This window comes from Tauraco erythrolophus, chromosome 11 (assembly GCF_009769465.1).
Source record: "Tauraco erythrolophus isolate bTauEry1 chromosome 11, bTauEry1.pri, whole genome shotgun sequence".
Lineage (NCBI taxonomy): Eukaryota > Metazoa > Chordata > Aves > Musophagiformes > Musophagidae > Tauraco > Tauraco erythrolophus.
This window is the reverse complement of record NC_141475.1, coordinates 19,344,564-19,357,555: the sequence shown is the minus strand read 5'-3', so window position 1 is coordinate 19,357,555 and position 12,992 is coordinate 19,344,564. Positions and strand designations below refer to the sequence as shown.

Genomic DNA, 12,992 nt, shown 5'->3' with positions numbered 1-12,992 from the left:
TAAGAGGGATACCTTTCTGTTCTGCTGCCCTGTCAGCCAGCTCTAACTTCTGCCTCCCTAAAGATTCAATTCACAACCACAGAAACTGTGGCAAATACTTAGAATCATCAGACTTCTCTCTTCCCTGTCTTCCAGCACCATCTCATATGAAGAGGAAAGCGAGTTGTATTCCCTTTAACACCTTCTCCCAAAGGCATTGCAAAGCTGTTTGGCAGCCACCTTTCTAAATGCAAGTAGTTCATGTCTAGGCTGTGAGGTGCAATCACCGGAACATGGCTAATATGTGTGGAAAAGTTGGAGTGAGCCTGGAGAGCCAGTGGAGATGCAGAGAGACCAGCCAGGATTGCTCCGAAGGGATGGAGGGGCCAGACGAGGCTGCAAGTGGGCGAGGTAAGCAAGCCTTAGGGGCCGTGAAGTCATTCACATCCCTTCTCCCAGCAATACGTGTGGAATCTGTTACTTTTTTGTTCACCCTATGAGAGTAACAACACTGGGGAAAAGCCTCACTGATAGGTCTTGCAGTTCATGTAGCATAGGTGCCCTGGGCCAGAAACCATATGGAGCCTGTCAGAGATCGTGCCATTCAGGACTCATGTGGAGCCTGGGCTGATCCTCTTGAAGTCTCCCGCTGCCACTATCCGATGTGAAAGGCTTTGCAGGCTATCCTTGGAGATCTTGAGCATGACTTGTGGTGGGCTTGGTCCTCATGGTTGGGCTAAAACCCACCCAGGAAAGGCTGGGACATGAGAATCTGCAGGACAAGAGCTGTGTCCATGAACGTGGGTGTGGGTTGTCCAGATGGTGAAGCTGTGATACCAGCCGCTGTGCTGCCCCTCTGCATGCAAGAGTTGGGCATCTGCAGCTGGTGTTTTCTCACACCCCCAGGATGAAAATCCCACTAAGTTAAGCACTTCTGGATGCCAAACTGCCAGTCAACCAGGGCTAGAGCAATTGCCATGACAAAAATCTTTGGGAAATCACTGTCCATGTTGTTTTCTTCACAGAGAATATCCAGGCAGGACAGAGTCGTTTGGAGTGGCGTCCCAGACAGCCGCCACAATCACAACTGTGAGTCTTCCTTCTCCCAAAGAGACTTTGGAAAATACTGAATTCAGAGTTGTGAGTGGTTTGAGACAGCGAAAAAGGCAATGCCACAAGTGAAGGAACTACAAGTTGCACAGGTGGTCTCGGAAGTGGATAATGTAGTTTCTCAGTTCGAACCCAGCTCTCGATTCGATTGCTGGCCAGCAAGACTCTGTAAATGTGAGCTCTCTGCCCCACTTCTGGAGTGAACCAACTTGCTTAACACCTCACAACTCTTATTCTCAGCTGTGCCAGCTCTGTAAGTTCGGCATGTGTGCCACTAAGCCATCTGGGTGACTTCCCAGAGTGCCACATGCTCCTATCTAAGCCAGATGAGCTGAGTCTAAGCTAGTGCTGTTCCTGAGCAAGTGCTGAAGAAGTGCCAAAGCTGCATTGTCCGAAATGACCCCCTTTGCAGAGGCGTAGGCTCTACCTTCAAAAAGGAAAAACAATCCATGGCTCCCAAATGGAGTTGCTCAGTTGCATGAAAGCGTTTGTGAGGGCAGCTCACAAAGACACTTGTACATCATCTTTACTCCTGCTGCAGGCAATACAGTAAGAAATAGCTGAGAAGCAGCTGGAGGGGATGAAGAAATGTTGCTGTCTACTCGACTGAATAGAGAGTGTGTGGACATTTAGGTGTTATGCCATTATAACCATCAAACTCTTGTTACCCAAGAGTCTGTTTTGGTTTATGTGGTCTAGGCACAAAATTAAAAGGTCCATCCATCTCCCAAAGAGTTTGCCATTTAAACTGTGAGAAAAAACAAAATATTAAAGGAATAACAGAGAACATCAGAATCAAGCTATAATACGAGGTGAGTGAAGGAGCAGTGCGCGTGGTCGATGCATGTGATGGCTGCTGCTGAGCCTGAACTTTTCAGTAATCCCGCTGGCCTTGGGTGTGTAGCCAACCCTGAGGAAATTTTTTTTAGTTCTCTGTTCTTGCAAGAGGCTTTTTATGAAACCAGTACTGTGGGCAGGGATTTTTGTCACAGCAACTGTCATGGCACAAGAAGGCCTATAATTAACCTGCGTTTTGTATCCCTTGAAGAGCCAATGATTGTCAGATTTGTAGCTGCAATATAGTGGAATGATGTCATATATGCTTAAAAATAAGAACACTTCATTCTCTGAGATGGCAAAGTAAAGTGATAAAGAGGGAAGGACTGAGAGGCATAGAAGCTTCAACATATTTTTTTCTTTTTAAGGAGGTACCAGCAAAGCAAGATAAAGTGGATCTATCCTTTGTCCGTATAGCAGTTTTTCAGAGACAACGCAGTCTTGTAAACCAGAATCAAAATGTTAACAGTAAGTGTGGTGCTGGTGTTTTTTGTGGTGTCTCTGCTCTTTATGCAGTTTTTGAAATTGCAATGGATGCGAAGACGATTTCCTCCTGGACCAACTCCATACCCCTTCTTTGGAAATCTGCTGCAGATGAACTTCCACATTCATCATGAGATCCTTAAAAAAGTATGTATTTTCAGGCAACTAATTAATGGACTCATAAGCTGATTGAAAAGTAGATGTGAGTGTTTAACATAGACTTATTTTGAATGCTAGAGAGGACTTTATTCTAAATTGTATAAATGTAAAAAGAGGTGAGAATCATTAAAATATCTGTTTCTTGGTATGAAAATTTCCAGCTTACTATGGGACAGGTCATTAAAACCTTATGTGCATATGAACAAAACAATACTGATGATAACATTCTTGTCTTACACGTAGGAAAAAGAGACATTTTAAAGAAGAATCTTTAATTCTGTTCAGTCTTTTGCATGTCTATGTGTTGACTGTTGTTGCACTGCCAGTTTCTAAATATCCCATGAAATAGCTACTGAGTGCATATGTGTTTCCAGTATAGAAAAGATTAGGTTTTTTATACTTATTCAACAGATTTTTTTTTTTTTATCTTAAAATAAATTTTTTTCTGACATACAATTTGGTCAGATATTCGCAAGAGACTGATAGCCTTGTTTCAGACTTCTGAGCCTAACTGAGCTTTTAAGTAGCTGAACTAATTCATGGTGTTGGCTACATTCAGTCTCTTATTCTAAGTCCAGTTGTAATGCACAGCACTTTTAGAATTTGTATATTTATATTTCTCGCACATATATATTAAATATTTAACATTTAAATACATAAGTAATAACACCTCACTTGCACTCTTTATTCTCAACCTTCCTTTTCCCTGGTTCTTCCCTGTCCTCCCAGTTCTCTTCTCCCAAGTTGCATATTTCAAGGCAAAGTAGTATGACTCCATGACGTAAAATTATAGCCAGTGTCTGTCTGTTATGTTTTCTTTTGTTTCTGACCTCCCAAATCTGAAGAGTAGTATTGCTTATCCTAAGATTTCAAAAATAATAAATTAGTCCTTCCAAAAATGAAATTAAATACAAATGTGCAGGCACATGCATATACACATACATTTTTGCTCAACGTGCACATCTGCTCCCTCTTATTTGCTCCCAGGCAGCACAATTTTGTGCTCCTCTAGTCCTGCGGTTCTTGGGATGTTTTGGCAACTCCCCGCTCTTCCCAGCCTACTCTGCCCCACAGACTTGCTACTTTGATCTACGCACAGTTGCGCTTCCCTCAGGCTTTTACTTTTTCAGTTCCCGATTCTCCAGCCAGGGAAAGGACTGTCCTGCCTACTTCTAGTGATGTCTGCGTGCACAGCACTGCGGAAACAAGGCTATCATGGCTAAGCTAGGAAGGAGAGGGGGATTTCTTCTTTACCCACCTCCACAGCTGCTTTTGCTATGCTTAATACACAAAGGAGAATGTAGGTAGTTCACGTAAAACTCATGAGCTAATGTTTTCTTCTTACAAACACATAAGAATTCACCTGCAATGGGTTTGAATTGTACGATATATAATAAATAACATCACGGACATTGGCAATATTGGCTATCTGACATTCTAGGAACATCCTGAACTTTAGTAAATGAGACTTTAGATAGAAACCTGACTTCAAGCTATATTGTATGTAAGCATGGGTTTGATACTCTTCTCAAGGTCAGTCACCCCTGGAGCATATGCCAAGGGAAAAGATCTGGTTCATCTTGTTTGTTTTAAAGGAACGAGTTCTCACCCATGTTGTTCTGATGTTGCTTCATTCTACAGATGGCCAAAATGTATGGCAATGTCTTCACCTTATGGGTTTCAAATATTCCTATAGTTGTCCTGCAAGGGTTTCAGGCAGTGAAGGGAGGTCTGACTGTCCATGCTGAAGACGTTGCTGGGAGGCCAACAAGCAATATCATTCACATTCTGAATCACGGAAATGGTAATTATTATTTTCACAAATTCTTTTAATGTGTACTAACCCTGGTTTTGGAAGCTGATTTAGACCCTCGAAGTTCTTAATTGACAGTGGAAAAAAGATTAATATTTTCCTGAGTTTTTATGAAACATTTCTTGATTCTGTCAGAAAAATAATGGCAGAATATAGCTGTTGTAAGAGTTTCTATACAGGAAACAGATGGCTAAACTAGAAGAAGAAAGGAAAGAGGTGTGCTGCCAGACTGCTGGCAAAAATTTGAAAAAATTAGAATGAAAGAGAAGCTTCTTTGACATATTAATGATATCAATTCATTAATTTATAAAGCATTAACAGCATTAGTTAATTATAATCCTAGGTATTATGTTCTCTAATGGTCATCTCTGGAAGCAGCAACGGCGTTTTGGACTTGCAGTGATGAGGAAAATGGGAGTGGGGAAAAAAGACCAGGAGCGTCAACTACAAGAGGAGGCCTGTCACCTGGTGGAATACTTAAAGAAAACAAATGGTATGTGACTCAGTGTGCAGGTCAGTGTGTGCAATGGGTGATTTTGCTGACAAGTGGGTCACCTGTAGCTTTTGAAACTAATTGATTACAAAAACGGATTTAAAGTGTACCCGTAGAGCAGAGTCTCAAAGGTCTGTATCATACGATCTGTATGTGACATTTCCTTGCAGAAGTGCTACATGTGACACCTCACAGTGTAGACTTAGAACTGAGACTCCGTGGTCCCTGGCTGTTACTACTTAGTCAGTTTTATATTACTTGTGGTCGCAGGATCAGAGTAACAGCGAACGGTAACAAAATAGGTATCCCAACACCCCACATCCCTCCGCAGAAAGGAGAAATAATGCTCGAAATACTAAAAGATTTGACCAAGACTGCACAACCCTATGGCTTTGCTCTGGCAGGTGGAGTGGAACAAGCCCACCTCACGCGGCTTGTGGGAGCCTTCTCAGTAAGAGAGGATGTTTGTCAAATTGTGCTGCTGAATAACCGGTTAAATCTATAGGTATGCTCAATTATTCTGTTATCCAGGTGTAAAGGACATGAGCAAAGAATAAAAGGTGGTTCTCTTTTCAGTGCAGCTGCTTATTCATACAATGTCTCAGCTGACCTTTTTTTTTGTACTCTGGTTATTGCTAAACATGAGATCTACTGATGCCAAGGTTCTGTGAAATAAGGGTATTTTTGTAAGACTACTACTACTAATTCCGTTCCCACCAAGACTTGGTATTATTAGTAGTCGTTACAAAAATGCCCTTGCCTTTTTTTAGCCAACAGTGTTTTTTAGATGTCTGAAGTTACTTTTTACTCATGCCTTTTACCAATAAATTGAAATTTGCCATCCAGCAATCTAAGTAATGTCAGAAGTGTCTATAAAATATTATCAGCTCTCCTTTCAGTGGGAAAAGCAGGAACAGTATTAATGGTGAATGCTTTTCACTGTGTTTACAGGAAAACCTCTGGACCCCTCTATGCCTGTCATGCGTGCTGTCGCAAATGTGATTTGTTCTGTCGTTTTTGGACATCGCTTCTCTGAAGATGATGAAAATTTTCTCCACTTGATTCAGTCCGCTGATAATATAGGAGCATTTATTAACAGCATCTCTTTTTTTGTGAGAAAAATAGTTTTTTGTTTCTTTACTTTATATAGATAGACAACAAAAAAGATGACTTGCTTGTTACTTCTATAATAAATACTAGTGCACCTGGAATTGCTGGAGTATGCATGAGAACAGTGCTTCCAGATGCCTAGTTTGAAACTTGTTTCAATTGCTTATGCTTCATCACAGCGAAGAAGTTTCCCATGTCTTGTGAACAGGGATGGAGACACACAGGCCTTGCTGCATGCGTGGGAGATGTACGAAGGGCTTTCTTGCAAAAGCGCTACCTGTACAACTCCAGCGTTTGAAACTATAACTGAAACTTGGTAGTAAAATATAGGTTAAAATATCTGAAAAGCTCTGAAATAGGCTTATGTTAAATTCTATCTGACAAAGTAGCTTTCTTCACTGTAAGAAATCACATGACTGGCAACAAATGTCAAGAGTAATATGGGTTGTTACTGTTTCCTTCACCACTGTTAGCTAACTTCATGGAAACTGATGAAGAGCAACTGTTTCGTGTAAAGGTAACATATCATGAAATTGCTTTAATAGTAGCTTTTTCCTGTAGTTTTTGGCAGCAACACGTGTACTACCTCTGCATGTCCTTATGAGAATTCACTAATACACTCTGGAAGTCACTCTCCATTAGCTGCTGGATGATATTTGTCTTTATTCAAGACAGCAGCTCCTAACTTCACATCTAGTCCACTGGGCAGAAAAGACTGCAGCTGCAGAAACAGTGGAACAGATTGCCTCAAACAAGGGCAGTTATATCATTAGCCATTTATGAATGGGAACCGCAATACTGTGTATAGCCAAGAAGTCAATCTACCGAGGTTCCAGGCAGCCTGCTTCTGCAGAACTTGCTGGAACTCATCCAGCTTTGTATCTTGCATGATTTCCATCATCTCTTGCCAACAAGAAACTGCTGTAATCAAGGTCGTAGGGAATTTCAGGGCTAATCTGATGCTTTTGGTTTAAAAAAAAAAAAAAAGTAAAATAAACCAAACCAAAACTACTTATGATTTTTTCTCCCAGAAAATGCAGGTGGATTCTTAAGCTGTCTTCTAATCAAGGTAAAGAGAGGATCAGCTATTTCCAGACTGTTCTTAGTAGGTATTTGTGTAAGGCGTTCTTAAAAACTCTTACTAGTGTGTCCACAGCTAAAAAAAATATTCTAGTCCAGTATTTCATTCTGTCCTCCTCTCCACAGTGCTTTCACAGTGATGTACAATCCTTTAATGACAGTCTGTACTGATCTGTTTTCCTGGTAAGTGGATAGGTAGTTTCAGCAAAATTATGCGGTAAGACGAAGAAGAAATATAAGTTAGGCATCTGAATAGGTTTGTGGGAAGAGAAATCTTTGTAATGCACCTGCCATCGAAATAGGTAAACTGGAAGGACATAGTGCAGTCTGCAAAAGGGGAAAAAAGAAAGGAAAATGAAATAGAGGAATGGAATGAATGTAAAAAGTGTTCTGTTTATTTCTGCTGAGATGTGGTTTTATAATGATATAAGTGCAAGAATGTGAATAGGTTTAGAACAATGAATAAACGGTAGGGAATCCACAGTGCTCAGTATTTCTATTTCATCAGGTTGTTTTGCATATCACACAGATGTGATATGTTTGCTTCTTATCTGTGAGAAAATGTATCTGAGTAAAATCCCCATACATTTGGTAGCCTACAGTAAGAAAATAAACCTGGGTTTGGATATGTCTATTTTCAGTTAACAGATGTGTCAAGGAAGTCAACCTGGATCTATTTTTTTAGTGATGAGAGAGAAATGATACGTGTGCTGGATAAACTGAGAACAGGGGCATGTTTTATATGAGGTCCTTGCTACTGAAGTTCAGCCTAACAAAGGATCAGGGTACAGAGGAACTTCATTTAGTCTCTATACATCACAATGGAAAATTTATAGCACAAAACTAAGTGAAATTCTGCTCCAGGGAAAAATGAGGTTAAGAAAGGCTTTAATGAATCATGGGATAGGTACTATCCCTTCAGTGTAATGGTGAACGTGCAGTCATCGAGGTCTTTCATTTGCTTTTTCCACTACCCAAAAGCCTGAATTAGGATTCAAATTTAGTTTGTTAATGTTAATAATATCATATATCTAAAATATCTCTTTTACAGATATGTGAAACGTTTCCCTGGTTTGCACATCATTTCCTAGCATCATTTAAACAGTTTGCATCCAACATAAAGTTTTTAAACACACTATTCACAAAGGAACTTGAAAGCCGCAAAGAAAAAGGAAAACCAGATGAAAATCAAGATTTTATTGATTACTATTTGGATGAGATAGATAAAGTGAGTATCTGAACTTTTCTTACACTCTGCTAACAACACGGAATTTTAAGGGCTCCTTTGATTATAACGATGTCTAATAGAAATTTAGAAGTACACAATTTAGAAAAACTTATAAGTAGATGAATTAAAAAAAGGTGACGCTAAGAAGATGGCAGGAGGAGGATGAAGTAATAACGTAAGTAGATTTATAGATAGGTTGTCTATAACTGCAATAATAACAGATCTGCTAATGGTTAAGGCATCCCTAGAAACAGCTCTTATGATGGGATTTGCAGCAGGATTAGAAAGCATGTACAATTAGTAACTTTGTCATGGCTGAAGAACAACATGTATGTGGAGATGACGAACTGACATATTTACTGGAGAATATTAGAAAATGTTTTCATGTTATTCAGAAAGTTTTGGTTTCTAGCCCTTTTTTTTTTTTTCCATTTTGGATAGTAACAGTAAATATTCCTGTGATGGAAGGTGGTTTACTTCTTTTTTTTGTGTGTCTTAACTTGGTCTTTCCAATTCATATCTGCAGACTAAAGGAGATAGTCATGCTACTTATGATGAAGAAAACTTGATCCAGAGTGTTTTTGACCTCTTTCTGGCAGGTACAGAAACTACAGCCACCACCTTACGTTGGGCGTTGCTCTATATGGTGGTTTATCCTGATATTCAAGGTAAGCACTCCCAAACAGTTCTGCAACTTTTAAAAACTATACATGTTCAAATAGTTGTAGATCTTGTTCAAAGAATAGTAAAGGAGCTAATTAGTAGGGTATGAATCAGGTGAACTGCATGTATCTGTCTCTTGCTGTATCCTTTCTAACATAGAGGCCAGTCATTGTAGGTTTTGTTTTTAAGAGATCTATACAGAATGCAGGGTGTGATTCATTTGATCAGACAGAGCAGTCCAGTCTCAGATCAGACAAATTGCACTGCTGCCCCTCCACTGACAATAATGATGAGATTTTCACTGAGGACAAGATGGAGTCTTCAGGTCATCCTTTTCAGCTCATGGCTGCTCCTCTTTGATGTATGCCTGGCTTCTTTGCAGCAGAAATAATTTCAACGCCGTGAGAGGTTGCTAATATGTGTGGTTATTTCATGAAGCTTAAAACTTCAAACATAGATAGCTACATATAAATAGTTATTAAAAAAAAGATTGCGGGAGCAGCTTGAAACTGTATGCTTTTAATGATGATATTCACAGAAGAAAGATATAGGTTGGCAGAGTAAAACAAGTGAAAAGGAAGAGTCAGAGTGTACACGACAGAAAGGATTAAATGGTACACAAATCACTTCAAAGGCCTCATGTTTGAGAGTTTAAGCTGGGTACCAGGCATAGCAGGAGGCTGACAAAAAAACGTTGGAAGTGGTAAGGAAAAAGAATCTCCCTTTGTTGTTACCTAACAGTTCTTTAAAAGACCTAAAATTTGAGACTGGATTGCTCATACCGAGTTTTCACAATATGATCTTTCACCCTCTCAGGATATATTAAAACAGTCTTAAGTTTCCTGATGTATAGGGTCAATCTAATTGCAATGATAAAGGCTGTAGCATTAATCAGACCCGTTTCAGCTCAGAAATTAATCAGAAATTGCCATTTCAGTTCAGATTGTAAGTAAAAAAAAAAAAAAGTCCTTAAGAAAAATTAATTTGTGTAAGTGCTTCCCAAGGCAGGTAATTACAGAACAGCAGTTAGGCCATCTGTAGATGACAAGCAAAATCTGTGCAGTTCTGAGTGAAGAACAATCCTTGATCAGTTACTAAACTGGTCTCCTACTACACAATTAATATTTCATTTTCCAGTTGATTCCCTGCCTGTAAGAATAAATATTAATAAAAGTATTTTTATAAATTAATGCAGAGCAGTAAACGTAACAGGAAACTAAATATTCTTATAGAATGACTTTGCTACCATTATTTTTGAAATATTACTTGAGTATGCAACCTATAAACAACTTCAGCATCAAGTTTTATTTAGGTCATCAGTATGGCAATTTGAAGGCATTCTTATTTTATAAAATATCTTTTTCATCTTGTTGGATGTTATTGTTACTGTAAAAAGCAATAGAAAAAATTCTAAGTATAGAGTTTATAGATTGTTGTATATTTAAAGCCTGTTGTATATTCCTCCTTAGAGAAAGTCCAGAAGGAGCTGGATGCTGTTCTGGGTTGTTCCCATTTAATTTGCTACGAGGACAGAAAAAAGTTGCCCTATACAAATGCCGTAATTCACGAGATCCAGCGATACAGTAATATAGTCTTAGTAGCTCTTCCTAGACAGACCGTGAAGGACACAGAGCTGCTGGGATTTCCCATTCCAAAGGTACAAATATGCTGCATATTTGAATATCTGATGTCTAGTACACTTGTACCAGTTTTTAAAACTGATTTAACATAACTTTTTAAAAACTTAAGCCCCCTAAGCTAGTGATTACTGAAACACTGTCCTTTTTTAGTTTCTTTTGATTTAATTGCTCGTTTAGTTGCAAAGCAACTGTGGTTGAGAACTGCTGATATCAGTAGGTCTTTGGTGCATCAGACGCAGTTAGAAAGGTTTTTGAGAGTTTTCCTGATTTGGGACATGAACTCTTGTGTCCCACTGGTTCTAGCAGTGCCCCTAAGCTACGGCTATCTCTGAGGCTGGCCTTTTGCAGGGAAACGTGCACTTTGTCCTAACCATTAGTTGGCTCTTAGATCAGTATTTCTCTTGACAGAAAACTTGTGAATGGTGACTGGAAATAAACATATTGATTTCCAGTAATCTTAGGTCTGTCCCTTGTCAAAATGGCTAATCCGCTGGTGAACAGAGGCCATCCAAAAATGGAAAAAAAGTTTTACAAAAAAACTTGGAAATTTGTAATTATTTTAATGTCACAAGATTTTAAACGCGATATCTTGCACATGTTATAATGAAACTAAGGTATTTTCAAGTTTTGTTAAGTGACAGGTACATTGGAACTTGTTTCTAAATATTCTCCCGTCACTGCTTTTCATGTTTCATTTTCATTCCTTTTTTCTGGATCTGTTCAAAGCAACTCTAGCATTGCAGAAATTATTGAGTAGCAAAGGGAAAAATTTAACTGATACTTTTGATGTCCTGTAACTCAAAAACTGAATAAGTAATAAAAATACTTAGTGACAATAGGAAAAATAAAAGCAACACATTTTAACAATATGAACATTAGAGAATCTTAACCATTTATTTTATTGAACTTATTGACAGCAAGTAATAAAGGAAAGGATGTTGCAACATTCTCAAAAATTTAAACATTTTATGAAATGTCTTAAAGCTTGATCTCATTTTTGAAAAAATGAGACTTTAAGCTGGGACTTGAAATTCTTTGCTTCTTTGTCATTATTTGCTTATCCAATGAATATGAACAACAAGACAGAACTGAAGCTGCTGCTCCTTTTTTCAGAACACCATAATTTTATCAAATATTGACTCTGTTCTATCTGATCCTGGAAAATGGGAGACACCTGATCAGTTCAACCCAGGCCACTTTCTGGATAAAGATGGAAACTTTGTAAACAGAGAAGCGTTCTTACCGTTTTCCATAGGTATGTGCACCGAACAGGGATTTATCTACTCCATGTGATAACAACTTGAGATCATTCATTCCCCAACATGACTGGGAAGGCATCTACAACTAGGTGTATAAACACACTCCGCTGTTTCAAAGATCTCCAGGAAGAGAGAAGTCCAACTGTATGTGGAAAAAATTGGAAGAGAAGGACTGACACATAGAAAAGTTTCTCTTGGAAGACAGATCCATTTTCTCTTGCAGGAGAGATCCAGTTATCAGAATAGTAGCAGCAAAATGCATAGTGCTAGGAAGACTGTAAATGTAAACTGTGCAGCCCTAGTAATCATTTGTATAATGTCTTGCTGCCTGCTGTCAGTATAGATTAAAACTTTCAATTTTTGGAAATACAAGCAGCCTTTCAGTTCTGAATCATCAAATGACCAAGTCAGCTAAGAGAAAAGGACAAAGCCTGCAGAAAACAAGCAGACAAACAAGGTCAGAAAGGGAGGTGTGACCGAAATCCTTTGGCTCACTGCCTTTTCTGTCTTTTCACAGGGCACCGTGTATGCATGGGGGAGCTGTTGGCTAGGATGGAGCTCTTTATTGTCTTCTCCACCCTGTTGCAGGCTTTCACGTTCACCCTGCCAGAAGGAGTGAAAGAAGTCAATACAAAGCTTGTTTTTGGGAGCACAATGAAGCCACCTCCCTACCAGCTCTGTGCCATTCCTCGGTAGGAAATGGTGCCCCGCAGATTCAGGGAAGACTTACTCTGTAAGATTGTTTCTGCGTGTGAATTTCTTTTTGCATGTCTGAAGATTTTTGCTTTCCTCTTGAGCTGGTTAATCATCACCCTGAAAAGATGCTTTTCATACAGTTGCATTCTGAGGATTGTACCTACAAAAAGTTAATCTTTTGTTCTTGTTTTCTGCTTGGAAAATCTTGGTAAATTTCTCCTGATGTGGAACAAATAAAGACATTAAGGGAATAATTAGAATTGGGCCTTATTTATTGCTAACTGGAGAGAAGATTGACAGAGAAATAACTTGAAGCAAAGTCTATAAATTAGAAGTCTCATGATTAAAGATCTGTGTATTCTTTCTCCTAAGCCACAGTTGCATTTGTGGAGATAGGCCTAGAGGTCTTTCAGTCTGTCTCAGGACGTTACTGGGTGCAGAA

At 39.0% G+C, this 12,992-nt stretch overlaps 1 protein-coding gene across 1 annotated transcript; it reads left to right on the top strand.

Moving 5' to 3' along the window:
• The first annotated feature begins 2,385 nt into the window (after window positions 1-2,385).
• LOC104379603 (cytochrome P450 2J6) lies at window positions 2,386-12,550 on the top strand. The gene is made up of 9 exons (XM_009986906.2): window positions 2,386-2,556; window positions 4,210-4,372; window positions 4,725-4,874; window positions 5,826-5,986; window positions 8,116-8,292; window positions 8,819-8,960; window positions 10,425-10,612; window positions 11,709-11,850; window positions 12,372-12,550. Exons 1-9 carry the CDS (start codon window positions 2,386-2,388, stop codon window positions 12,548-12,550), a joined length of 1,473 nt encoding a protein of 490 aa, XP_009985208.2.
• Window positions 12,551-12,992: the final 442 nt, after the last annotated feature.